The sequence below is a fragment of the Saccopteryx bilineata genome, chromosome 1 (genome assembly GCF_036850765.1).
Source record: "Saccopteryx bilineata isolate mSacBil1 chromosome 1, mSacBil1_pri_phased_curated, whole genome shotgun sequence".
NCBI lineage: Eukaryota > Metazoa > Chordata > Mammalia > Chiroptera > Emballonuridae > Saccopteryx > Saccopteryx bilineata.
The window spans coordinates 60,905,137-60,931,310 of record NC_089490.1 but is presented as its reverse complement, the minus strand read 5'-3'; the positions used below and the strand labels follow the sequence as shown (position 1 = coordinate 60,931,310).

The window sequence follows — 26,174 nt, the reverse complement described above, 5'->3', positions numbered from 1 at the left end:
CAGCTTAACTTGAGGGGCTTCTAGCTGCACTCATAACTTAAATAAGGAGGGAAATACCACGATTTGCACTAATATAAATGTATGGTCACAGCCACGTGTTGTTACTGAACACCTGAAATGTGGCTAACGAGACTGAAAAACGATGTCTTGCAATCCCTGGCCGTCTAAGCAAGCAGCTAATATGAGAAGATCTATAAGATCTCACTCACACACACACACACACCCCTACACGACTTTTTCATTCTCATTTCATTTCATGAGATTGGCTCCCTTCTATAATTCTACCCTCTGATTATACGGATTTTTCAATTCCTTTAATTTACCATTTTATTTCTATCTTCTGAGCCAAAGAATTTGTCATTCTCTCTGCTACCCCCTACCCCCCCCCCCCCCCGCTCGCCAATCCTTTACCTAACTTCTCATTTTTCAGGTCTCAGCTAAAATGTGTTTTTCTCCAAAGGCCTTCGCTGAACCCCGGCAGTATAGCTTGGGTTCCTCTCGCTCTTCTGCTCTTTCACTTAGTTTAGTCCTTTCTTGCTAACATGTATCATAATTTGTGTGGTCAGTTTTCCTGTGTTTAATATCACTTGAGAGCAAAAACTGCGTCTGTCTATTCTGTTTACCCCGGTATACCGGTACCTAAAGAAGTGCTGGGCGCACAAAAACTTCTGAGAAGGAAACAGGACGGGAGACTAAGGCACATCCTCCGGGCTTTCCATCTCCACAAACCAGAAATTAAAAGTCCTCCTAGCCCAAACACCAAGGCAAGTGGGCACCTTCGCTTCCCAAACAAAGTTAACCTCAACCAGACCCGGAGCAAAGATGCCTCAGTTCTGTCCGCCGCACTTTCCCCTGAATCGGTACACCTAGGCCTACCTAACCTCCGCTTCAAGCCTTTCTCAGAAGGAAATGAGACTGTGGCTAAGTTCTACTGGCCTCCCGCCCCCACGTACCTTGGACACCGAGGAAGTGGCCATGTCCGCAGCGGCTAAGGAGAATCCAGAAACTCGGGATTTCCCGCGCTCCCTCGCGGCACCAGGGCAGGGGTTAGTGGCGGCCACTGGGCTTCTTGATTGGCTGGCATCACCCTCAGGGGCGTGCTTCCGGAGCGTGGAGGCGGGGCTGCAGAGCAGGGCGGGGCGGGGCTTCGGACGGGCCAGCTGGGACGTGCTTGGTGAAGACCGACATGGCGTGCGGCTTCCGGAGGTCCATCGCCTGTCAGGTACGCACCCTGGAACTTGCAGAAGGAGGCTCCGACGGACGCTCTCACCTGGAAGCCGTTTCAGCGTTGTGAGCTAGTCATCAATCAGCGGGAGGGAAGTGTTTTGAGAAAATCTACTTATTTCTGCTGCCTTCTCCCCCATCTTCGCAGATGCTTCAGTTGCTGAGGCAAAGGGGGTCGGGTAGGCGGCTCAGATCAGTTTTCAGGGTGAAAGGCACATGTTGCTGTCCTCACTCTTTCCCTCCCTGTATGCTTTGTATGCTTTATCTGGGTGGAAAGTCTTTGGGCCATGATTAGATCCCATAATTATGTTGACCTGAAATCAGGAGGCTTTGACTAGAAATGAATGATAACGATTTAGTCAACGGTTTTCCGGTTTGTAGACCAGAAGTACAACTATACAATACTCAGAGTGTTCTGAAAAAAGAAAAACTGAGGGTTCTTATACTAAAAAGCGCATTCCTGAAAATTAGTTCTGCGTTCTTACTCTCTGAATTGGTTGTAGATGATAATCCTCCGACCAATGGTTTAGGTAATGGATGTGAGTTCATTCTTTTCCTTCAGAGAGGTTTGAAGTATATCCTGGCATTAATGCAGGACTGGGAAGTTGAAAATTTTAAGTTCCCAGGCTAGTTAAAACAATAATAGAATTGTTTCCTCAGACCTCAATCCATTTGATTTTAATAGTTTCCCAGTTTCACTATAGTGACTCTGTTTTATTTCTTTATTCCTTAGTGTTCTTTACACTTCGTGAAGTTGAAGATGGATCTGAATTTTTATTCTAAAGGACCTAGTTTGAAAAGTGGTCATATTTTTTGCAGTCACTTTTGCTGCCTGCCCTAAAATTAGTTTTTTTTTGTTTGTTTTTGTTTTTTATTTTTTACAGAGACAGAGTGAGTCAGAGAGAGGGATAGACAGGGACAGACAGATATGAACGGGGAGAGATGAGAAGCATCAATCATTAGTTTTTCATTGCGCATTGCAACACCATAGTTGTTCATTGATTGCTTTCTCATATGTGCCTTGCAGCGGGACTTCAGCAGACTGAGTAACCCCTTGCTGGAGCCAGCGACCTTGGGTTCAAGCTGGTGAGCTTTTGCTCAAACCAGATGAGCCCGCGCTCAAGCTGGTGACCACGGGGTCTCGAACCTGGGTCCTCTGCATCCCAGCCCGACGCTCTATCCACTGCGCCACCGCCTGGTCAGGCTAAAATTAGTTTTGATAACTGCAAAGATAACGAGACCTGGTTTTCCTAGATTCAGAGTCATCTTTGAACAGCTCTATAGTGAGGAAGAGAATAAAATATTGCAAGAAACTTGCCCTCCAAATCATTTAGGAAGTTCTCTTCTAAACCCTGAAGTTTCTTTTGTTACCCTGTTTGCTGGCTGAGTCTGGGAGCTAATCCAGACTTGTACCTGAAGGTCTTGAAAATGTGGGACTGCTTGTGCATTGCGTCTTGGTGGCAAACATACACACCTGACCTGGTTATGTTAGAGTCAGAAGTGAGGGACCAGGGGTAATTGACAGTTTAAGTAATTTAAGGTCTGGAAGAGTAATTGTTAACCTTTCAAGAATTTTCAGATTTGTGACCTTACAGACTGTCATATGGATAAAAATACAGAGCTAATTTTCATAAGAAGATGTAGTTCTGCCACTTAGATGTCTGGTTACTGAAACACAGGATCTCTTTTTCATTATCTGAATTAGGGTTTTTATCTGATTGCCAGAAACTTTGATCTTGAACTTGGCTCCTAACTGAATTTAGAATTTTTTAGGGCCAGACTCATAGGGTATTTTTTGGCTTTGTGATCACTACCTGCCTATGAGGGATAGGAATTGTGTGTGCCTGGGAAAGGAATGTTGAGAGCTGCCCCCAAACTGATTGATTAATGTACTCTCTCATATTGGGAGCCAAAGAGTGTATTATATTAGAATCTCTGACCTTAGGTTGCCAAGTCTAAGGCTTAGAACTGTGCCTGGTACATTGTAAGCATTCATTACATACTATATTATACATTAGAATCTCTGTTCTTAGGTTCCCACACCGGACCTGGTATATATGGACTTTTCACTTTTGGTATTCCTTGAAGAAGGACTTTCTGCCTTCAACCTCAGATTTCCTCTTCATTCAGTTGTGTTGTTTAGCTCACTTACTTCCCAAGGTCTGTGCCTAGTATTTTGTGGGTTTTATTTCTCTGTTAAAATCTTGAGCTTTACTGTTACAGTCTTTTATTGTTTTATTTTCATTGAGTAACTCTTAATATATTTTATTCTATAAAACTTTTTTTCTGTCACTATGAGGCCTTAGATAGTTATCAGTGGCCCTCACTACACCTGTGGTAGCCGTACATGAAGCCTGATGCCAGGAGCAGCACTGTTACCTGAAGATGAAAAAGGTCCTGTAGTTAAAGAAACCCGTAAGCCACATTCTCATCAGAGAAAGCACTAAATACAATCTTATTATTTCCAGAATAATTCTCAAACCCATAAGAATGTAGGTAAATTAAAAACCATGCTCTCTGTCAGCCTGGCATATGGATATCCTGGGTTTGATTCCTCGTCAGGCCACGCAAGAGAAGCAACCATCTCCTCCTCGCCCACTCCCTCTCTCACCTTCTCCCTCTTCCCCTCCCACAGACAGTAGTTCAATTGGCTCTAGTGTCAGTCCTGGGAGCTGAGGATAGTTCAGTGGGTGGGAGCATCAGCCTCAGGTGCTAAAAATAGCTCAGCTGATTTGAGCATTGGCCCCAGACAGGAGTTGCCAGATGGATCCTGGTTGAGGTGCATGCAGGAGTCTATATCACTATTTCCCTGCTCTCACTTAAAAAAAAAAAAATGCTCTCTGACATTTCACCACTTAGTGGTTCTTTAATCTTGTTTGTGTGTGTGTACCCCACCCACTTGAGAGGTACTCACTAACCTGGGCACTGATTGTTAACATGGAGAGCAGCTGGTATCTCCCTAAGCAGTGGTTCTCAAGCCTTCACTGCAGACTCGAATTACTGGAGAATCATTGAAAATACTTGAGCCCAGCCCCATTGACCTGGTGTTGGGTAGGGGTCTGGAAGCTCTAAAAATCAAAAGGTGATTTTGATATTCATCCAAGATTGATAACCACTAACCAAGAACCAGCAAAAGGCAGAAAGGTATAGTACAGTGATCCCTACACTTAACTTTACATTACAAGCAACCCAAAAACTTTTCAGCATTCTGTTGCTCAGGTCATACTCTGTGCTAATTAAATCACATATTTGCTTGAGCCAGACATCTGTTTTCTAAAGCTCCATGGGTCATTCTAATGTGTAGCAAAGTGTGGGAAGCACTGGTATATTGATTAAGAGCGCTGACCACAAGGACATGAGAGTTTAAATCCAGCTTCTCTAATACATATGTAAATTCTCTGTCCCTCATTCATAATATCTGGAAAATTAATTAGCTATCTTACAAGTTTGTTGTTCAGATTTAATGAAGTTTGGATTGTGGTTGGTACATGGTATACACTCAATAAATTATTCATTATTATGTTAAAGTAGAAAACTGAGGACAGTAATTTGAACCCCATTTTCACACCACAACAATCCTAAAGGCTTACTGATGTGAGGGGACCGAGTTATACATTACCCTCAGTGAATGCTTTAGATCACCAGAAAACTATGTACAGCTAGTGCTCGACTTACTACCACGATTGGTTCCGACAGACTGGTCGTAACACAATTTGGTCGTAAGTTGAGTAGGCTATATGTACAGTATTGTAAAATGATGTTATAAAAGTCTTTAAGTCATATTTTATCATAATTTTCTTTCATTATTGTTATATATCATAATTTTCTTCATTCACTTTATGCCATTTGTATCATCTCTACACCATTTAGTTTCTTATTTTTACATTCGTCAGGTTTAAGTAAAACACTGCATTACCAGTACAACTGGTTTAATATTTGCAAAGACAATTTCTTCTTGGTAGACATCTTGGGAGGGGTTTGATGAAAAATATCTAAGACACAAAACACAAATTGCTGTACTGAGTCTGGGATAACAGTTGAAATGGTGCACGTGGAGATGGTAGTGCTGCCGGAAGCTGGTCCGCACTGTCATACGCCCAGCTGGGCAACGCCTGCGCTGCCAGACGCGGAGCAGTCAAGTGGCTAGTGATTGTGGTCTTAAAGTCGAATGGTTGTGAGTTGCATAGGTCGTAAGTCAATCAATATTTGTAGTTGAACCTTAATTTTTAATGGGAGTGCCTTATACTTGTATAAAGTTGTGCTTTTGTAAAAGAATTTTTTCATTTTTATGGAAATAATGTCTATTCACTGTTAAGAATTAAGTGATACAAAAGGTACAAAGAGTTTAAACTTCCCCATCAATAATCATCATTATTAATAGGTTGACCTTCATTTTAGATAGTTTCTTTGCGGATATATAGGCAGGAAAAAAAGGAGAAAAGATAGGAAGGAGGACTGGATAGATATGCTTTTTATAAATATTGGCTGTCTTGTAATGAGTTTTTATTTTTAGTTTGTTTGCTTTTTTAAAAAGTTCGATGCCCTGGCCAGATAGCTTGATTGGTTAGAGCAGTGGTCCCCAACCTTTTTTGGGCCACGGACCAGTTTAATGTCAGAAAATATTTTCACGGACCGGCCTTTAGGATGGGATGGATAAATGCACAAAATAAAATTATGCGACTGGCATAAAAACTGTGGTATTTTTAAATATAATTGTCGAACTTACGATATTTATTGGGATAAGTTAAAGGAGGAATGAGCATGTCCTCATTATTCAGGCTGTATTTAAATTTGTTATTCTGACAACGTTTCATGTCTAACATCAATATGTCATATGATGGGTTCAGGCTCGCTACCAGTCATGAACCTACGACAATAAAAATAAACATGAATCCACTGTGTACTCGTATGCAACTTTATTAGAAGCGTCCTCTTAACATTGCACCAACAACGTAACATGAGTAACATCCTCTGCCTCCAAACACTTTCCAGTCGCTATGGTAACGTTTAAACATGCCTTAAAAATAAGATACAACACAAAAACAAATATAAAGTGCATGAAAAAGACAACTCACCATTCTTATGAATATTGTAAGTTAAGGGTTATTTATTATAATATTTATATAGAATGAAAGATAATACCCTATCTCTCAACAACCATAACGCTGAATCAGTGGGAGCCCTGAGCTTGTTTCTCTGCAATGAGACGGTCCCATCTAGGGATAATGGGAGACAGTGACACCCGAAGTGTGTTGCTTATGTCCAGTCTATTCCGTAATTTTGTTTTGGTTGCTGTCACTGCAGAAAATCCCGCTTCACACAAATAGGATGTCGGAAATGGCAACAGGGTTTTTAGTGCTTTTGTGGCGATCTCGGGGTATTCTGCCATGACTTTAATCCAGAACACCGGCAGAGTTGTATTCTCAAACATATTTTTAAGGCCACCGTCATTTGTGATCTCCAGTAGTTGATCCTCTTCTTGCATAGACACACTGGATTCACTTGGTTTGTTGACTAAATGGATCACAGATCCATTCCTTGGCAATTCGTGGATCTTTTGTGATTGGGAAGTAGCATTCAAACTCTTTTAAAAGTAAATACAGGTGATCGTGCACCAGCTGGGACAATGAAGGCTTGGGCTCAGTCTCTTCCAAAATTCCCACAAATGTTTGAAACATGTCAAATATACCCCTGTTCACGTGTCCTCCCCACAAATCCAGTTTGGCTTTAAATGCAGCTACTTTATCTACCAACTTGAAGACAGCTGTCATTTTCCCCTGAAGTGATCGATTGAGTTCACTGAGGAGGTTAAATATGTCCCACAAGTAAGCGAGTTTTGCGACCCATGCCTTGTCACTGAAATGTGCTGCTAGCGGTGACTTTTTTTTCTGAGAGAAATCTCTGCAGCGGCTCTTGTAATTCAAACACTTTGGCCAAGGACCTCCCTCAGGATAACCATCTTATTTCTGTGTATAAGAGAAGGTGTCTGTGCTCCGCATTTATTTCCTCACAAAGCTGCTCGAACAGGCGCCAGTGAAGGGCGTGTGCTTTGATGTGGTTAATAACTTTAATGACATCATTCAATAAGCTGTTAAATTCCGGTGGTATATTTCGGCTAGCCAGCATTTCCCTGTGAATGACACAATGTGTAGACTCGCATTCAGGTGCAACCTCCTTAATCCGAGTAGTTAAACCAGACATCCTTCCGGTCATGGCAGCAGCTACACAAAAAGGCCATTTCAGTTTTCCTGATATATAGTCATCCAGCGATTTAAATAGTTCTGCAGCTGTGGTTTTGGTTGGCAACGATAGTGCACATAACATATCCTCATGCACATCCTCTTGATAAAGATAACGCACGTAAACAAGTAGCATTGCCTTGTCAATATCTGTAGATTCGTCAGCCTGGAGAGCGTACCACGGTGATTTATTAATCCTTTCCAACAATTGTGATTCAATGTCCTCTGCTATTTCCTCAATGCGCCGTGTGATGGTGGTAGCCGAAAGAGGCATCTGTGCTATCTTTTTAACCGCAGCCTCTCCTAGAAGTTCACGACAAATGTCTTTAGTGGCTGGAAGGATCAATTCTTCACCAATGGTGAATGGCTTCTTAGTCTTAGCAATACGATTAGCCACCAAGTATGATGCTCTCAGTGCACTTGCATTTATTGATGTAGTGGCCACCAGTAATTGTATCTGTCCTTCTTGTTCATGCTTTTTTCTTTCAAAATACTCAGAAGGCTTGTCTTTTAAAGTAGGGTGTTTGGTCTCCGAGCAGTTTTGAAGGCTTCATTGCCTCATTACTTAGTCAGTCGCCATATATTATGCAGAGCGGCCTTGGTGCGCGAGAATCACCAGTTGTGATAAATCCATACTTCAAGTAGGACTCCTGGTATTGTCTTGTAAATGAAGCCTTTTTCTTCGAGGTCCTCGGTTCTTCTTCTGTCTCTTCACTGGCCCTTTTCCACTTGGCAAAAAAATTTTCGGTGGAATTTTGTTTTTCACTCATTTTGCTAGTTTATGGGTTTAATTTTAGTGGCAACGTATCATGTGACCCCGACAAGCGTCAAGTCTGAGTCTTAGACAGATGTAACAGAGGGAATCTGGTCATTTTTTAAAAATAAAACATCGTTCAGACTTAAATATAAATAAAATGGAAATAATGTAAGTTATTTATTCTTTCTCTACGGACCGGTACCAAATGGCCCATGGACCGGTAAGGGTCCGCGGCCCCGGGGGTTGGGGACCACTGGGTTAGAGCACTGTCCCAAAGCACAGAAGTTCCTTCCCGGTCAGGGCACATACAGGAAGAGAGTAATGTTCCTGACTCTCTCTCTCTCTCTCTCTAAAAATCAATAAAACAAATACTGAACGTAAACGAAAGTTTTATGCTGAAAAATGTTCAACTACTAAAAGTGTAATAGTGTATGTATCCATAACTGAAATGCTGGTTTTTCCTTTTTTTAAAATTTTGTTGTATTTATTGGGGTGACATCGGTTAATAAAATTATGCAGGTTTCAGGTGCACCGTTTTACAATACAGTACATCATCTGTATATTGCATTGTGTTCGCCTCCCCACGTTGTCATCCTCCATCACCATCTAATCTACCCTCTACCCCCCCTCCACCTTTCCCCAGCCCTCCTGCAATCCCCACACTGTTCTCTGTGTTTATAAGGTGGTTTTTTTTTGCTTCATCTGTTCACCTTTTTCACCAGCCTCCAACCTCAATCCCCTCTGACAGCTGTCAGTCTGTTCTCTGTATCTATTAGAATTGAAATGCTGTTTTAAATATATTAAACATAGTTTTGCTTGAATTTAATCAAAGAAAAAGAAACCAAAGTGCAGTGGAAAGAATTATTGATATATTTCCTAAATGAGTCCTCTGCAGTTAAGAAAAGGAATTATGCAGAACATTAAGATTTAGAGTATGTCTTTAAAATCTTGATGTTTCAAATTTAGACAGTATCACCCCCTGGCATGAGAAAGGACATTAGAACTCTTGTGGTTGGCATAACTTTCCTCTACCTTTCCTAAATATTTTCTCACTAATGTTTGTTACACTCATATGCAGAACTTGGCTCCTGTTAATTTTATATTGAATTAAGATGCTTACTACCAATGCTTTTCCCGGAGTCTGGCTTAATTAGCTGGATTTCATTCTAGGTAGGTTTTTCACTAAAAAACTTATGATTTCTCAGATAAAATAATCCTGATGTATTAAAAGGAGGTTTAATCATTAGAAAATTAGCATGTTTATAAATAATATTAGAACTAGAAATAATATTAGAAATCTTTATTTTAGAAATAAGCATTAACAATATTGTTCAGTTTTGATTTTGAATTTTCCTAAGACTTATACCACAGATGCAATGCATATAACAGTCTAATGTTATTTTTAAATTTCAAATTTTCCTATATTGGCAACTAATTCAAACTAAAAACAACTGAGCAGGTGAAACTAACATTCCAATCAGCATCTTTTCTAGTAGATGAATTTAGTCCTATATAATATCATTGCTAAATTATTTGCTTTAACCAGATCATGGTCTTTGTGATTAGGTACCATGTCCACAAAGTAAAGTGCATTTTTTTTTATCTCTGGATTTTTGATTGGTGTTTTATTTTTGAAATTTAGTTACTGAGCCAGATATATCTCAGTGTTAAATATTCTGTATCTTGTTTTCCTGACACAGTAATTTACATTAATCTGTAGATTTAGTTTGTTTCTTTCTTTTTCTTTTTTTTTAAGGGGGAGAGAGAGAGACAGAGACAGACAGACAGGAAGGGAGAGAGATGAGCAGCATCAAGTCATAGTTTCAGTACTTTAGTTGTTCATTGACTGCTTTCTTATATGTGCCTTGACAGGGGGGCTCCAGCCAAGCCAGTGACCTTGGGCTCAAGCCAGCAACCATAGGGTCATGTCTGTGATCCTACGCTCAAGCCAGTGAGCCCAGACTCAAGCCCACAACCTCAGGGTTTCGAACCTGGGTCCTCAGCGTCCCAGGTTAATGCTCTATCCACTGGGCCAACACCTGGTCAGGCTAGTTTGTTTCTTTTTTTAATGAAATACTTAATCGTGAAGAAGAATATACATAATATTCATGCACCCGGTACTAATTGGAATGCATTCATAAGTTGTAAGTGACATACACAGATTTGGTGAACATAGAACCTCATATGTGAGAAACAGAATTTGCAATGAAGGATGGTAGCCAGGAGATTTTAATAGTACTTGCAATAATTTATTTTTAAATTATTAAATTTTATATAAGTGGTAATCAAATTATAATTATTCATCTGCACCTTGGGGGTTTTGTTTGTTTGCCTCAATTTTAAAAGAAGATTTATCTATAATGATGCTTGGAGGTTTAGTTCTTTCATTTTACTACTAAGTGGTGTACCATTGCCATAATATACCATAATTTACATTTGGTTATTTATATTAAAGACTTTTTTTTTCTCTTATTGAATATTATGCTCTATTATCTCTCAGCATGTGGTCACAACTGTGATTCCAGGTGCCACTGGTGTGAACAGTTTTCATTTGTGCTTCCATTCCCTTATTGCTAACAGTATCTCATCCTGTCTGAAAGTCTGCTAGTCCCAGCCCATACTCAGCTCAAGTGTGGCGTAATGTTAAGGACATCCCTCAGTCATTGGGGGGTGGAAGCTCCTGCTTCCTATTTTTGGATAGATAATTTTGGTAGATGTTGTGAGTGCTTTTTAAGAAGTAGTAACAGAAATTAAGCCCCCATTGCCTATAGCAGCAACCTGGGTAGCACAATCTGATACATGTTAACTTTTTCTCCTTTACTTTAATTCTCCCCAATCACTTCCCTCAGGAATCACCTCCCAAATAAACTACCTGCATACTATGCTTTTCTCAGGCCCTGCTTTTGAGGGAGCTGATATATATATATATATATATATATATATATATATATATATATATGAATACTTTTAATATTTTTTGAGGGAGCTGATATATATATATATATATGAATACTTTTAATATTTTTTGCATTTTGTAGATTCATTTCTATGGCTTCTGATAAGTGAGACCAAGTTCGGATTCCCTGCTAAATAAGGCTGCTCTCTTCTGCTTCAGAATCGCTTATCTTTCCTTGGCCATCACTTTTTGAAGAGTGGTTTTGGTCTTTATCCTTGTGTATTCACTACTGGAGAACCAGTGTACCTATCTTCCTCTCCTCTTGCTCTTTGCTGTGCTGCTTCTTTTATCTTAGGGATACCAATTATCTAAGGTTAGATTATCTTTGCACAATTTCTTTATCTTTCTCTGATTGCTTTATGTTTTTCAAACAATATAGAAGTCTTAGGACTTCTATGTCATCTTTTTATTTTTAATTATGACTCTTCTCATCCTTTGTGTTTCTTAATTATTCTACAATATAATAAAAATGACACATTTTTCTTAATCCTCACATGGTCCCTAGTTTATTATTTAATAAGTTTATTATTCCCATTGCTCAGATGTGAAAACTTAAGCTCATTCATATAAAATAATTTTCCCAAAGCTGCATAGCTAGTTAAAATAGAACTGGAATTTGAATCCTTTCCTTTTTCCTAAGAAAAATTATAACAGAACTGTTATTACTGAGTGTCTGTATTGGCAGGAACATTTTGTAGTATAAACATGAACTATTGCAGTGTTATTCTATAAATGCTTTGAAAATATTCATCTACTTCTGAGAAAACATCCTAAAGAAATATCTTTTTTATACATGATACAGTAATACAGTTTCTAAAGACTGGAATTTAAAAATAAAGACTGTACTTTGAAATTTAAATTTAAAAGTCAACACATACAAGATCAAAGCAGAAATGTACAGAGCATTTTATAGATAAAGGACAGCTCGAAGTCTGCACGTTTGGACTTTTTGTTTTTAACATTTGTGAAATTCAACAATTTTTTTTTTTTTTTTAGAATTTGAGGGTAATATTAGGAGACAGTAGTTTTAGTTTTATTCCTCCTTGGAATAATTAAAGATATCTCTGAAGAAGATTTCTTATATTTTTTACTTTTCCTATTTACCCCATTTATGTTTTTTGCAAAGGCTTTATAAAAATTAACTCAGGGAAGAAAGATGAAGACAGTTTTAAATTCATTATGGTTATACTGCTATTTCACTGTTTTATGCATTTCTCATTGAAAGGAGGTAGGTATGACACCAGGGTGAATGTAGGCTCAGGGTTTAGATGACTTGTGTTCACATCCAAGCTTTTCTATTTAGCAAGTTACATAAATTCTCTATTTTAGTTTTATTATGCACAAAATAAAGTCTATAGTAGTGTAAAACTCATGGGATTATTTCAAGGAAAAATGAAGGCATCTAAGATATGCCAGTCATGCAAGAATCATTCAATAAATGGGGTTGATTAAGGCAACAATAGTTCACAATTATGGCTATATGTTACAATCATTCAAGGAATTTTTAAAAATACAAATGTGCTCCATCCCTGCTATTCTGGTAAACCTTTAATAGGGCCCAGGGATCAGATTTTTCTTCCAATATTATTTTTTTCTTGTTTATTTTTAAGTGCCATGAAATTTTTGTCTCTTTTGTTCATTACTGTATCCCCAATTCCTGCAACAGATCCTGGTACAAAATAGGTACTCAAGAAATACGTTATGAATGAATGAAATGAATTATCTTTGGTTCTTCACTGGTTCAACTTCTCTCTTTTTGTAAAAAAAATAATTATTTTTATTTTTTAATATATTTATTGATTTTAGAAAGAGAGGAAGGGAGAGAGAGTGAGACACTGATCTGTTGTTCCATTTATTTATGCATTTATGCATTTATTGGTTGATTCACCAGGGATGGAACCCGTGACATTGGTGTATCAGGACAATGCTCCAACCAACTGATCAACCAGCCAGTACCCAAAATTAATTCATTTTTAAATTTAAAAATATAGATTTTATTTTGTGAGGGGAACAGTTATGTTTGTTATTTATATTGGGGGTTTTTTGTTTGTTTTTTTGTTTTACAGAGACAGAGAGAGAGTCAGAGAGAGGGATAGACAGGGACAGACAGACAGGAATGGAGAGAGATGAGAAGCATCAATCATCAGTTTTTCGTTGTGACACCTTAGTTGTTCATTGATTGCTTTCTCATATGTGCCTTGACCGTGGGCCTTCAGCAAACCGAGTAACCTCTTGCTCAAGCCAGCGACCTTGAGTCCAAGTTGGTGAGCTTTGCTCAAACCAGATGAGCCCAGGCTCAAGCTGGTGACCTCGGGGGTCTTGAACCTGGGTCCTCTGCATCCCAGTCTGATGCGCCACTGCCTGGTCAGGCATGTTTGTTATTTATAGTTAAACCCTATTCTCACCCTCAGCCCCTGGCAACCACTGGTTTATTTTTCATCCTTATAGTTTAGGATTTCCAGAATTTTTTTTTTTTTTTTTTAAGCAAGAGATACGGAGAGAGAGAGGGATGGAAAGGGACAAACAGGAAGGGAGAGAGATGAAAAGCATCAGTTCTTTGTTGCAGCATCATAGTTGTTCATTGATTGCTTTCTCATATGTGCCTTGACAGGGGGCTCCAGCTGAGCCAGTGACCCCTTGCTCAAGCCAGCGACCTTGGGCTTCAAGCCAGTGACCATAAGGTCATGTCTATGATCCCACGCTCAAGCCAGCACCCTCGCGCTCAAGTTGGTGAGCCCACACTCAAGTAAGCAACCTTGGGGCTTCAAACCTGAGTCCTCAGCATCCCAAGCTGATGCTCTATCCACTATGCCACATCCTGGTCAGGCCTTGGGATTTCCAGAATTTTAAATAAATTGAATCATGCACTATATAGCTTTAAAAAAATAAAGGCCCTGGCCGGTTGGCTCAGTGGTAGAGCGTCAGCCTGGCGTGCAAGAGTCCCGGGTTTGATTCCCGGCCAGGGCACACAGGAGAAGCACCCATCTGCTTCTCCACCTCTCCCCCTCTCCTCCCTCTCTATCTCTCTCTTCCCCTCCCACAGCCAGGGCTCCATTGGAGCAAGGTTGGCCCGGGCGCTGGGGGTGGCTCTATGGCCTCTGCCTCAGGTGCTGGAATGGCTCTGGTTGCAACAGAGCAATGCCCCAGATGGGCAAAGCATCGCCCCCTGGTGGGCATGCCGGGTGGATCCCGGTTGGGCGCATGTGGAAGTCTGACTGTCTCCCTGTTTCCAACTTCAGAAAAATACAAAACAACAACAACAAAAAACAACAACTAAAATATATATATATAAAATAAAAAGATTTTATTTATTGAATTTACAAAGTGAGGAGAAGGAAGCAGAGCAAGAAGTATCAACTCATAGTTGCTTCACTTTAGTTGTTCATCGCTTGTTTATTGTATATGCCTTGAGTGGGCAAGACAAGGGTTTCTAACCGACAACCTTAGCATTCCAGGTTGATGCTCTATCCACTGCGCCAATGCAGGCCAGGCCACTGTATAACTTTTATGAGTGGCTTTTGTCACTTAGCATAGTGGATTTGAGGCTCATTTATGTTGTTAAATGTCTCGTTCCTTTTATTGCTTAGTAGTATTCCATTGAATCTGGAACAAATATATTTATTGTCTTGCTCTGTTTTGTTTTTATTTTTAGCTTTCCAAAGTATTGGATCTTCCACCAGAAAACTTGATCAAGTCAATATCTGCAGTTCCAATTTCCAGAAAAGAGTTAAGTATATTATATTTATAACAATTTAAAATGTTGACATCTTTATAAATATACAAAAAAGGTTACTTTTCAATTTACAGAGTAGTCCTTGAAATTAGTCATATTAGTATCCTTGTATTGTTTTGATATTTATTTATGCCAATAACTGTAATTATGGCAAAGTCTTTAAGAAGGATGGAGAATAAACTTCAAATTTAATTCTATAACAGCAAATAAAAGAACTAAGAACTAAGATTATGGTTAGGATCTCAGGGTATTTTTAAGGATTCTTAGAGATTATACACCTATCTGATGCTTGAATATTGCTGTACGCTATTTACCTGCCAGGTTTGTTGTGTTTGTATTGTCTCCATTGAGGACTCCTAGTGATACAGAGAACTACTGGTTAGGACTACTTGCAACCAATAGTTACCTTGTTGGATGCAGGGAAATTATCTATCTCTTTGTGAGCTTGGTCATTCTAATTGATGCTTAATGACCATTTTGGCTAGAAAACTTTAATATTTGGATTAAATACCTCTTAGTAAATTAATAATGACAAGAAACTCACAACATAATAGGCATTTAAGCCCTAAGCTTTGGAAAGATGTGAAGATATAATTATGAGTATCATCATGTCCTTATATTTAGTCCCCTTTGTCAAGATTTTAGAGTAGAATAAATATTCTTGCTCCTGGAATAGGACAAAGAGGTAAATGAAAAAGGAAAAGAAAGCTACATACAGCATTGTAAAAGAGAGCATCTTTAAAACGGCCTGCTGCAACTTGCTCTATCTTGAGTTCTAAGAACGGAGGCAACCACTGACCTAGGGGACCTTGTAATTATATATATATATTGATGTAATGTTCCACCCAGTTACCTATTTCATAAACTCTGTAAGTGACGTTCTGCATAATCATGGGAATGTCTCCATTTTTATTTTATGTCTCAGAGGCCTTTAATGAGTTAAATTGTCTTAGCCCTTTCCTTTACCTTCCTGGAGCTCCTTTGGCAGCTCCACTTTAACAATCTGAAATATTAAGACTTTGGTTTATAGAAAATAAATATTTAGGAGAACTTCAAAAATTTTAAGAGTCTACAAGTCTAAAATTCTACATATTACATTTATTTAGAACAAAGGGAAATTCTAAGCTTTGCCATAATCAACCCAAGTGTCCTTTACAGTACTAAAATCAAGCCTAACTGTTCTATGTTTCTAACTTTATTTTAAAATGCTGTTAAGTGCCAGAAGATTAAGAAATACTATTTTTGTTAACATGGCTTATTTAATGTGATATGACTCAATTTGCTCAGGTCTCCTAGTTAAATATATTTTCAACTATAGTAATTTCTATTTAATACTGATCATAGTAGAAAGGATTAAAAATTCTTACAATCCATTTGTTCTGAAATCTAAGGATTTCACTCTAGCATAGCTTCTCAGAATTAGTGGGAAAGTAGCTGTTGCTTTTTAAACTTTTTTTAAAAAAATATAAACAATATTAAAGTAGAGGAGATAGAACAATGACCCCTGTGTGCCCATCAATCACTGTCATTGGCATATAGCCAGTTTTGTTTCATCTCTAACCCTACCCACTCTCCTTCACAATGGGTTATTTTGACAGCTACTGCTTTTCATGGTCTAGACATTATGTCTTTTTATAGATTTTTTCTTAAGTTAGTTTTTCTACTACAAAGGCAAAACAGATAATCTTAAGGAAATTCAGGAAAATACAGAAGAATAAGAAGAGAAAAAAATTTCCATTATTCTTACTTTGTTGAGACATCTGATGTTAGCAAGTTGGTGTATTTTCACATTTTCTTTTGACTATGCCTTGCTACCTTTAAAAAAACATAGTTGAACCTGACCTGTGGTGGCATGGTGGATAGAGTGTCGACCTAGAATGCTGAGGTCACTAGTTTGAAACCCTGGGCTTGCCTGGTCAAATCATTTATGGGAGTTGATGCTTCCTGCTCCTTCCCTCTTCTATCTCTCTCCTACCCTCTCCCTCTCCCTCCCTCTCCCTCTCCCTTTCCTCTTTCCTCCCTCTCCCTTTCCCTCTTTCTTTCTCTCTCTTCCCCTCTCCCCATTTCCTCTCCCCTCTCCCCCTTTCCTCTCCTCTCTCTCTAAAACGAATAAATAAAAAAATCTAAAAAAACATAGTTGTAAAACCATTGCGTGTATGATTTTTAATCCTTTTCCCTTGACATTCTTTTTTGTTATAGGTATCACTTCTAACAATAGCTAAATAATACATACTGTAGTGCTTTCCTATTAATAACATTTAGAATGTTTTTAGTTCTGTCTTTTTACATAACTTACATTCAAGAATTATGTCTTTAAATAAACAAGGCAAAAAGTTCCTTGTGAGTATATAATTGGAAGTACCGAAACAGAAAACTAGGAAGTAGGTCAAGTCTGGTTGATCCCTACCTACTTCCTTAAAGTATTTATTTCTCTTTTGGTCTTTTTTACTGACAACCCTTCACATAATTTTAGAATTCATGTTTTAAATATTCCTAGTTTAATAAATTATTGTTAATCATTTTAATAGACTAGAGGGTAATTTTTAAAAGTTTGTCCTTCTACCACTGAACTAATTGGGAATATCTTTGATTCTTTTTTTTTTTTTTTTTTACAGAGACAGAGAGAGAGTCAGAGGGATAGATAGGGACAGACAGACAGGAACGGAGAGAGATGAGAAGCATCAATCATCAGTTTTTTGTTGCGACACCTTAGTTGTTCATTGATTGCTTTCTCATATGTGCCTTGACCGTGGGCCTTCAGCACACCGAGTAACCCCTTGCTCAAGCCAGCAACCTTGGGTCCAATCTGGTGAGCTTTGCTCAAACCAGATGAGCCCGCACTAAACTGGCAACTTCGGGGTCTCGAACCTGGTCCTCCGCATCCCAGTCCAACGCTCTATTCACTGCGCCACCGCCTGGTCAGGCGGGAATATCTTTGATTCTATTGAGATAATAAAATTTTTAAATTTAGTTGAACTAGTTTATTATTCATGTCTAGAATAAAATTAAAGATGCCTCCTACTAGTCATATTTTTTTTAAAAACTATCTATAGGAAATCATGTGACTTCTTTATGTTTCCTAGATGTTTTGAGAGCCATCCTATAGGTTCATGGTCATATTTTTCCTTTAATAAAGTATCCTAGCTATATGTTAAAAATCATAGCTTAATCTTTGGTATATTCAAGTCTTTATAATTTCAACTAATAGTGTTGTTATTGGACCTTATTACTTTTTAATTTAAATTATTTATTTTAAAAAAGTCATTGTTTGTGTGTTATTCTTTTATTCTCTTTTTGTTAAACTAGTTTTTTTTAGTTTCCCACATTATTGGCACAGATACTTGACTAAGCTATCAGAGTTCTTTGGAAAGAAGAAATAAAATAAATGCATACGACCTTATATGAGTTTCCACGGTTAAAATTAATCATTAGAAAAATGGATGTTCGTTTAATTGTTAGAGAATAGTCTTATGGAAAAAAAAAGTACAGTTTGCCAACCAAGCCAGTATATGAAGAATGACAGACAGAATAATTTCCCAGGGTTCAATACTGGTACTATTAAACATTTTAATTTAACTTGAGAACTAGGATTTACATTAGTTAACCAGAATTTAATTTCTCAGCAACACTATGAAGTAGGTACTATTATCACCATTTTACTGAGATTACAAGAGAGGTTTAAGTAACATGCCCAAGATCACACAGAGACTGATTAATAGATAGATGAACTTGAGTCTGTGGTTACAATTTAAATGTCAGTAAATGAGTTTGGGTAGGTAAGTATAACAATAATTCATACTAGGCTGCTGGATAATGGATTAAGGCTCAGGAAAATTCTTAATGGTCATTGTCATCTAGGTTCTTTAATGTGCTATTAAACAGAAGATACACAGGATTTTTTAGGCATGTCTCTAAATTTTAAGTGATTAGAGTGAAGTCACTTTTGTCCCTTTAAAATGCATCCTTTGTGTCAGTGACAGTGGGCTAGACAGATTCAACCCACTTACTCTGCCCATAGTCTCAATCTCTGGTTCCTTATTAAATTAAATATCAGATGTTCAATATGGGTAATTATATAGAGTTTCTATTAAAAATTATTTTACACTTTAAACTACTACAAACCTACAGAAAAATGTGTAGAGAATAATGTAGTGAACATTCACATGCTTACCTTGTAGCACAGGGGTTGGGAACCTATGGCTCATGAGCCAGATGTGGCTCTTTCGTAGGCTGCATCTGACTCGCATGCAAATCTTTAATAAAAAAAAAATAACGTTAAAAATATAAAACATTCTCATGTATTTCCTACCGCTCACGTTCATGGTTGTGGGTGGCTGGAGCCAATCACAGCTGTCCTCTGAGAAAACACCAAATTTTTATTGGATAATGCCTAACGTACATGGGTCGTTGTGAGGTCAGGAAGTAAACTTCCCTCCTTTTAATCAAGTAGTCAGCTAGCTAATTGCAGAAACCCTTTTGACAAAGAAGATGGCTAAAAGAAAAAAAGATGAGAAGTATCGTACTTTTCAGCAGGAATAGACAGAGGAATTCGCCTTTGTAAAGAGAGCAGGTTCTGCAGTGTGTCTAATATGCAATGATAAAATTGCATCGATGAAACGGTCAAATATAAAGCGGCACTTTGACACACGCCATACTACATTTGCATCGAAATATCTAGTGGGGACAGCAGGAAGAAAGCATGTCAAGAGCTCCTGTGCAGAGTGCAAGCTAGTCAGCAGCAACTCCATGTTTGGACCCAACAAGGTGGCTAGAATTTGGCTAGCTTTGCTGGTGCTTTAGCAATTGTGAGAAACGGAAAGCCATTCACAGATGGAGAGTATGCCAAAACATTCATGCTTGATGTTGCCAATGAACTTTTTGATGACTTTTTCGGATAAAGACAAGATAATCAAACAAATAAGAGACATGCCTCTGTCAGCAAGAACTGTTCATGATCATACCATCGTGATGGCAAATCAAATTGAGGCAGCACAAGTGAAGGACATAAATGCAACACTATTCTTTTCTCTCGCTTTGGATGAGTCAACAAAAGTAAGACATTTATCCCAGTTCAGTGTGATTGCAAGGTATGCTGTCGGTGACACACTACATGAAGAAAGTCTTGCTGTTTTGCCTATAAAAGAGACAACAGGAGGGGAGGATTTATTCAAGTCTTTCACTGAGTTCGCTAAAGAAAGAAAATCTACCAATGGATAAACTTATTTCTGTGTACTGATGGTGCTCCGTGCATAGTGGGGAAAAACAGGATTCGTAGCGCTTCTTCATGAACATGAAAAGAGACCCATCCTAAGTTTTCACTGCATCCTACATAAGGAGGCGCTTTGTGCTCAGATGTGTGGTGAGCAGCTTGGTGAGGTGATGTCACTGGTCATTCGGGTGGTCAACTTTATTTTTGCCCGAGCTTTAAATGATTGCCAGTTTAAAACACTGCTGGATGAAGTTGGGAATAATTATCCTGGTCTGCTTCTGCACAGCAATGTGCGTTGGTTGTCAAAAGGGAAGGTGCTCAGCCGTTTCATGGCTTGTCTGAGCGAAATCTGGACTTTTCTTGAAATGAAAAATGTCGAGCATCCTGAGTTAGCTAACACTGAGTGGCTCCTGAAGTTCTACTATCTCGTGGACATGACTGAACATCTGAACCAGCTCAGTGTGAAAATGCAAGGCGTTGGAAATACAGTCTTATCCCTTCAGCAAGCAGTGTTTGCATTTGAAAACAAGCTGGAACTCTTCATCACCAACACTGAGACAGGTCATTTACTACGCTTTGAAAAACTGGGAGAGTTTAAAGATGCAGGCACAGCAAGTGACACTGCTCAACATCTTGATCTCCAGCAGCTAGCGGGCTTCACATCTAATCTCCTGCAGTCATTCAAAGCGCACTCTGGAAAATTTCATGAGCACACTCGTCTTTTTAAGTTCATCACCCATCCATGAGTGTGCAGTGGACAGCGCGACCTGAATTACATCCTCGGTGTCTCCATCAGAGATTTTGAGCTACAAGCTGCTGACCTGAAGGCCTCAGACGTGGGTGAATAAGTTCAAGTCACTGAGTGAAGATTTGGAAAGACTTGCACGACAGCAAGCAGAGTTGGCGAGCAAACACAAGTGGGGAGAAATGAAAAAACTTCAACCCACGGACCAGCTGATTGTCAAAACTTGGAACGTGCTTCCCATCATATACCACACACTGCAGCGTGTGAGTATTGCTGTACTGACAATATTTGGCTCTACATATGCATGTGAGCAGTCTTTCTCATATCTAAAGAATGTTAAGACCAACCTACGATCACATTTAACCCATGGAAGTCTCAACGCCTGCATGAAGCTTAATCTCACCACGTATCAACCAGACTACAAAGCCATCAGCAAAACCATGCAGCACCAGAAGTCGCATTAATGGTAAGAAATACTTTATTCATCATTGGTTAGCAACAGCATAACGTTATTAAAAAAGAATTCAGAGACTTGTACTTTAAAAGTGTTGGTCTTACATGAAATGCACACATTTACTTGTATTTAGTGTTAAAGATATTGTATGGCTCTCATGGAATTACATTTTAAAATATGTGGCGTTCATGGCTCTCTCAGCCAAAAAGGTTCCCGACCCCTGTTGTAGCATATCAGATCTTAACTTTTTCCAAAGTGGCTGCTCTACCTATTTCACAGTGATACCATGAAGCTACAATTAGGTAATAGAAGAGGAAGAATTTTATAAGCTGATAAAAGATAAAGTTCTAAATAAATACATGGTGATGATATTTCTAGTTTCTTTGCTTTATGTATTGAAGCATAATATTTTTTACTTACAAAATTGTATCAGTGTGGAGAACCCATAGTGATTAAGTTTTTTGTTAAACTAATAATGTTTTAATGTAACAACAGTTTTTTCTTATTTCAATGTCTGTCTTCAGAGAAGTAGCTGATTTTCAGCTTTCTGTGGATTCTCTGTTGGAGAACAATGACTGTTCAAGACCAGATATTCAAGTTGAAGCCACAAGACTGGCAGAGAAGGTACTTTAGCACTGTTACTATTTTTTGACTTTATAATACACTTATTATTTTAAAGGAAAAAAATACTCTTCAGGCTATCTCAGCCATAATCATTTAATAATGTTTATTTGTTGAAGGCACCTTGTAAAATACAATTTAAATTCATTTTAGCCATGTCCTATATGATTAGGATATCTTTTTCAAATTAATTATAAAGTATTCCTCTTGAGCTGACATTGTTCATTTTTTTTGATTAACTGCTTACAGGAGGACTGAAGCATTAATTAAATTTACAGATTGAAACTGCATGGACTTTTGAATTTAGGAGAACTTGCTTGATAAATTATAGCAGTGGGTTGCACTTTTTAAAATAAGTTTCTGAGAAGATGAACATTAAAATATGAGAAGAAATAATTAGATGGAAAAATAGAATCATGATTGCAGAGAGAAAGTGTTTAGATGATTTAATAAACCCCTTTTATTTCTCATTTCTCCAATGAGTTTGGTATCTAAAAGAGGAATTGAAAGAAATTGTAGAGAATGACGAAATTGTTAGTGTAATACCATTAGAAAAGGCAGGTGTTTGAGCAAGGTTTTTTGTTGTTTTTAGGTTATTATATGTGACACAAGAGATATCTGGGTATCCTGAAGAATTGGAACAATGAAAGTCACTATCATAAAAAAAGATGTTTAAAGAATGAGTGTGATAAAGGAGCTTTGGTACCTGACTAAATATTTATTTAATCAAAAACCATCCCAGATTTTTGCCCAGAAGTATACAAAGAATTAAAGCATTTTGGTTACAGTATTTAGTTTCAAAATAAAAAGCAGTAGCTCTTCAGTGACAACAAGTATTTCTTCAAGTTCCATGGGTATATCAGGTGCTTTGAATATTACCTAGTTGGTTAAAATGTAAAGACATATTCACTGAAGACAGAGTATTTAAATTATTTACATTTTATGTGTTGGTGCAAGTGTTTTAGCATAGGCCTGGACAGCATGCCCTCTTCTGTGGGGCTTGCAAAAGATGGGTGAGATAAAAAGAGTTCGTTGTATGCCAGGGTACATAGGGTGGAAGTATAAGGATCCTTTCTTCCTTGTCTGGTAGAGAATTTGAGGTGAGGGAATGAGAAAATGGAAGAGACTCAGAATAAAGAATAGTGTTCTAGTCAGGAAAAGAAGAAAATGTGTTGACCCAAATAGAATGATTGACTTGAAGGGACAGGCTAAGTAAGGCCCAGGTCCAGATAGAATGACTGAGAGAGATCACATACCTGCTGCCTTTGGACAGTTGAAAATCCAATGGTTTTAGAACTACAACTCTCATTAAGCTTATTTTATTTGATTTGTTACCTTTTCAGCTAAAATGTGATGCAGTTGTGAGTGAAATCAGCACTGGTCGAGGGACTGTAAATTTCAAAATAAACAGAGAACTATTAACAAAGGTAAGAATGGGTTATGTTTCAGCTCTTGCGTCTTTACTCACTCTCTCCGCCTTATCTACAACAGTTTCCCTCCAGTTTTAAACTTATTGTGCCTCCTCTTGCCTCAAAACTTTTGCCTCTGCCTGGAATGCCACCCCATGCTAACTCCTACTTACCCTTCAGATCTTGGTATTTCCTCGGCACTGGCTTTCTGACCACTTCATTTATACACTCTTCTAACACTGTGTATCTCTCCTTGCTGAACTTCCCATGCTTTCTATTTACATTCTTTTTATTCGATTAATGCCTGTTGCCCTTTAAACTCTAATTTTTATTAGAACTTGTAGTTTGTTTTTCTCGTTCACTATTGAGAGTTCTTAGCACAATGCCTGGCATGTAGAAGTTGTGAGATAGATATTGTTGAATAAATTAATGGACCCTGTGTTGAATGTAAGAAAGGTGCTACTGGCTTCTGCTCTCTGGTAGCCTATAATCTGTTGGAAGCATAAGCCTTATACAGATGAGCCTGACCAGGCAGGCAGTGGTGCAGTAGATAGATCATCAGCCTTGGATGCTAAGGACCCAGGTTCAAAATCCCAAGGTCACTGGCTTGAGTGCGGCTTCACCAGCTTTAACATGAGGTTGCTGGCTTGAATGTGGGATCATAGACATGATCGCATGGTCACTGGCTTAAGCAAGGGGTCACTGGCTCAGCTGGAGCCCCTCCCCTCTCCAGTCAAGGCACGTATGAGAACACAATCAGCGAACAGCTAAGGTGCCACAACTATGAGTTGATGCTTCCTATCTCTCTCTCTTCCTGTCTGTCCCTGTCTTTGTTTCTGTCTCTCTCTCACATGCACAAAAAAAAAAAAGATTTATACAGATGAAACCATAAGTTTTTCTTTTAATAAAACAATAAATAAAGATGATTGGTACAATAGCATAAGAAAGAACAAAGGTGGAGAAATCAGGAATGCCTGGAGGGTTAGGGGATATTGCATAGAGGAATTTGGTCTCATATCATGAGACCATGGAGGACATGTAATCCTGGATAGGCAATGAGATGAGACCTTTTGTTGAGAGTTTCATTTCAGTCAAACTTTAAAATTTATTGTAATGCATGCTTTAGTGTTCTATGAAACACACATACACACCAACCAGTACTGTATTGAGTTGGGCTTAGTAAAAAATATATCCTTGAATTGAAAATAACTATAAAAACGTAATGTCTAATATGTAACATGGTTTTTCACTGAAGGGGAGATAGAGTTTTGTATTTGTTTCTAGATCTTTTAACTTTTTTTTATCACTCTTAAGATAATTTAGTTAATCAAAATCAGTCAGAAGGACAAGAATGAAATTTTTTTCCTTGTTAAAAAGTTTCTATAACCTGCTGGACTCTTGATAACATTTCATGTCAATTTAGCAAACCAGTGAGTCTAATTTACCATTTTTAAGTGACTCTTCTAGTGTCTTAATTTTATTGAAGTAAAAATATAGCTCACCAAAGTATCCACTAAACTTTAGGCTATTTGATAGTCAGCAATACTGTACTGTTTTTGTTTTTCTATGATGGGAAAATGCGCTATGGTAGATGGAGTTTGCTCTTACTGCAAGCTTAGCGAAAAGACATGTGGTTTTTATTTTAAAGCAAGGTATGAATGTATTTAATAATTAAATATTTTAATGGCCATGAATTTTTATGCTTCATTAGACTTAACAAACTGACATTTTCTTTCTTTTTTTCAAGTGAGAGGAGGGAAGATAGACAGATTCCCGCATTTGCCCCGACTATGATCCACCGGCAAACCCCATCTAGGCCCAATGCGCGAATCAACCAAGCTATCCTCAGCTCCTGGGGCCACACTCAAACCAATTCAGCCACTCTCTCTGCAAAAGGGAAAGAGAGAGAGAAGTGGGAGAGGGGGAGGGAGAGAAGCAGATAGTTGCTTCTCATGTGTGCCCTGACCAGGGATCAAACCTGGGACATCCATATGCCTGGCCGATGCTCTATCCACTGAGCAAACCAGCCAGGACCACAAACTGACATTTTCTCTGGTTTAAGGATGCCCATTTGCTCACTTACTTTAAAAATTTTCAAATTTTCTCTGTTGACAACAGAGAGAATAAGAGTTAGGGCTTTGAAGTGCAGCTACTCCTTCTCACATAGAAATTTTCCCTTTATTGCGGCCTTGAGGATGTGGGTGTTGGTATGATTTTTGTTAAGGAGACCAGAAGATTGTTTACAGTAGTAGCCCTACTCATTGTCACAGTAAAGATACAGTAAAGATCTTAGAGCAGTGAACACCCATAGTATGAAAAGAGGTGTTGAATGTGCCTGTTATAAATTATAATTTTTTGATAATTCTTTTTTGCTCAAAGTCTAATTTCTTTTACATCTGGCTCCATTATTTTCAGGCCTTAACTAGTGGTCATTTGTATGTCGAAGGAATTTTTCAGATTATATCAAGAAAAAAAAACATGCAACCCTTTTTAGGACCATTATAAATTTTTTTTTTTTTTTTTACATTTTAGAGCTACCAGAATTGACATGTAACCAATGATCTATGTCCAAAACTTCTCAAGCAGAGAATTATGAATTTATGGTTGCTTACACATGTACAAACTTAGCCTGCATGTAACATCTGTTCATGAATTGTGGTTCAATTATTAGCACTGTCAGCACTAGAGATGATTAAATGTTAGCTTGTTTGGATCACTAATAGTGGCTTAAAATATCTTCATATAAATCATTCTCAAAGGTAGGAGGCTAAAATGTGAAATTAAAGGCACTAGTAACTGCCAAATCTCTGGGACTAAATCATAAATT

At 38.2% G+C, this 26,174-nt stretch overlaps 2 protein-coding genes across 4 annotated transcripts in view; one reads left to right on the top strand and one right to left on the bottom strand.

Moving 5' to 3' along the window:
- ORC3 (origin recognition complex subunit 3) overlaps positions 1-1,032 on the bottom strand; it is a 67,317-nt gene extending 66,285 nt beyond the window's left edge. For all 3 annotated transcript variants that reach the window (XM_066254240.1, XM_066254241.1, XM_066254242.1), the window contains exon 1: positions 954-1,032. In XM_066254240.1, the coding sequence (XP_066110337.1) occupies positions 954-977 (24 nt within the window). In that variant the 5' untranslated portion in view covers positions 978-1,032. The remainder of the gene's footprint in view (positions 1-953) is intronic.
- Positions 1,033-1,148: 116 nt separating this feature from the next.
- RARS2 (arginyl-tRNA synthetase 2, mitochondrial) overlaps positions 1,149-26,174 on the top strand; it is a 74,991-nt gene continuing 49,965 nt past the window's right edge. Inside the window, exons 1-4 of the mRNA XM_066254239.1 lie at positions 1,149-1,222; positions 14,829-14,902; positions 21,842-21,941; positions 23,282-23,365. Of these exons, the coding sequence (XP_066110336.1) occupies positions 1,187-1,222; positions 14,829-14,902; positions 21,842-21,941; positions 23,282-23,365 (294 nt within the window). The 5' untranslated portion in view covers positions 1,149-1,186. The remainder of the gene's footprint in view (positions 1,223-14,828; positions 14,903-21,841; positions 21,942-23,281; positions 23,366-26,174) is intronic.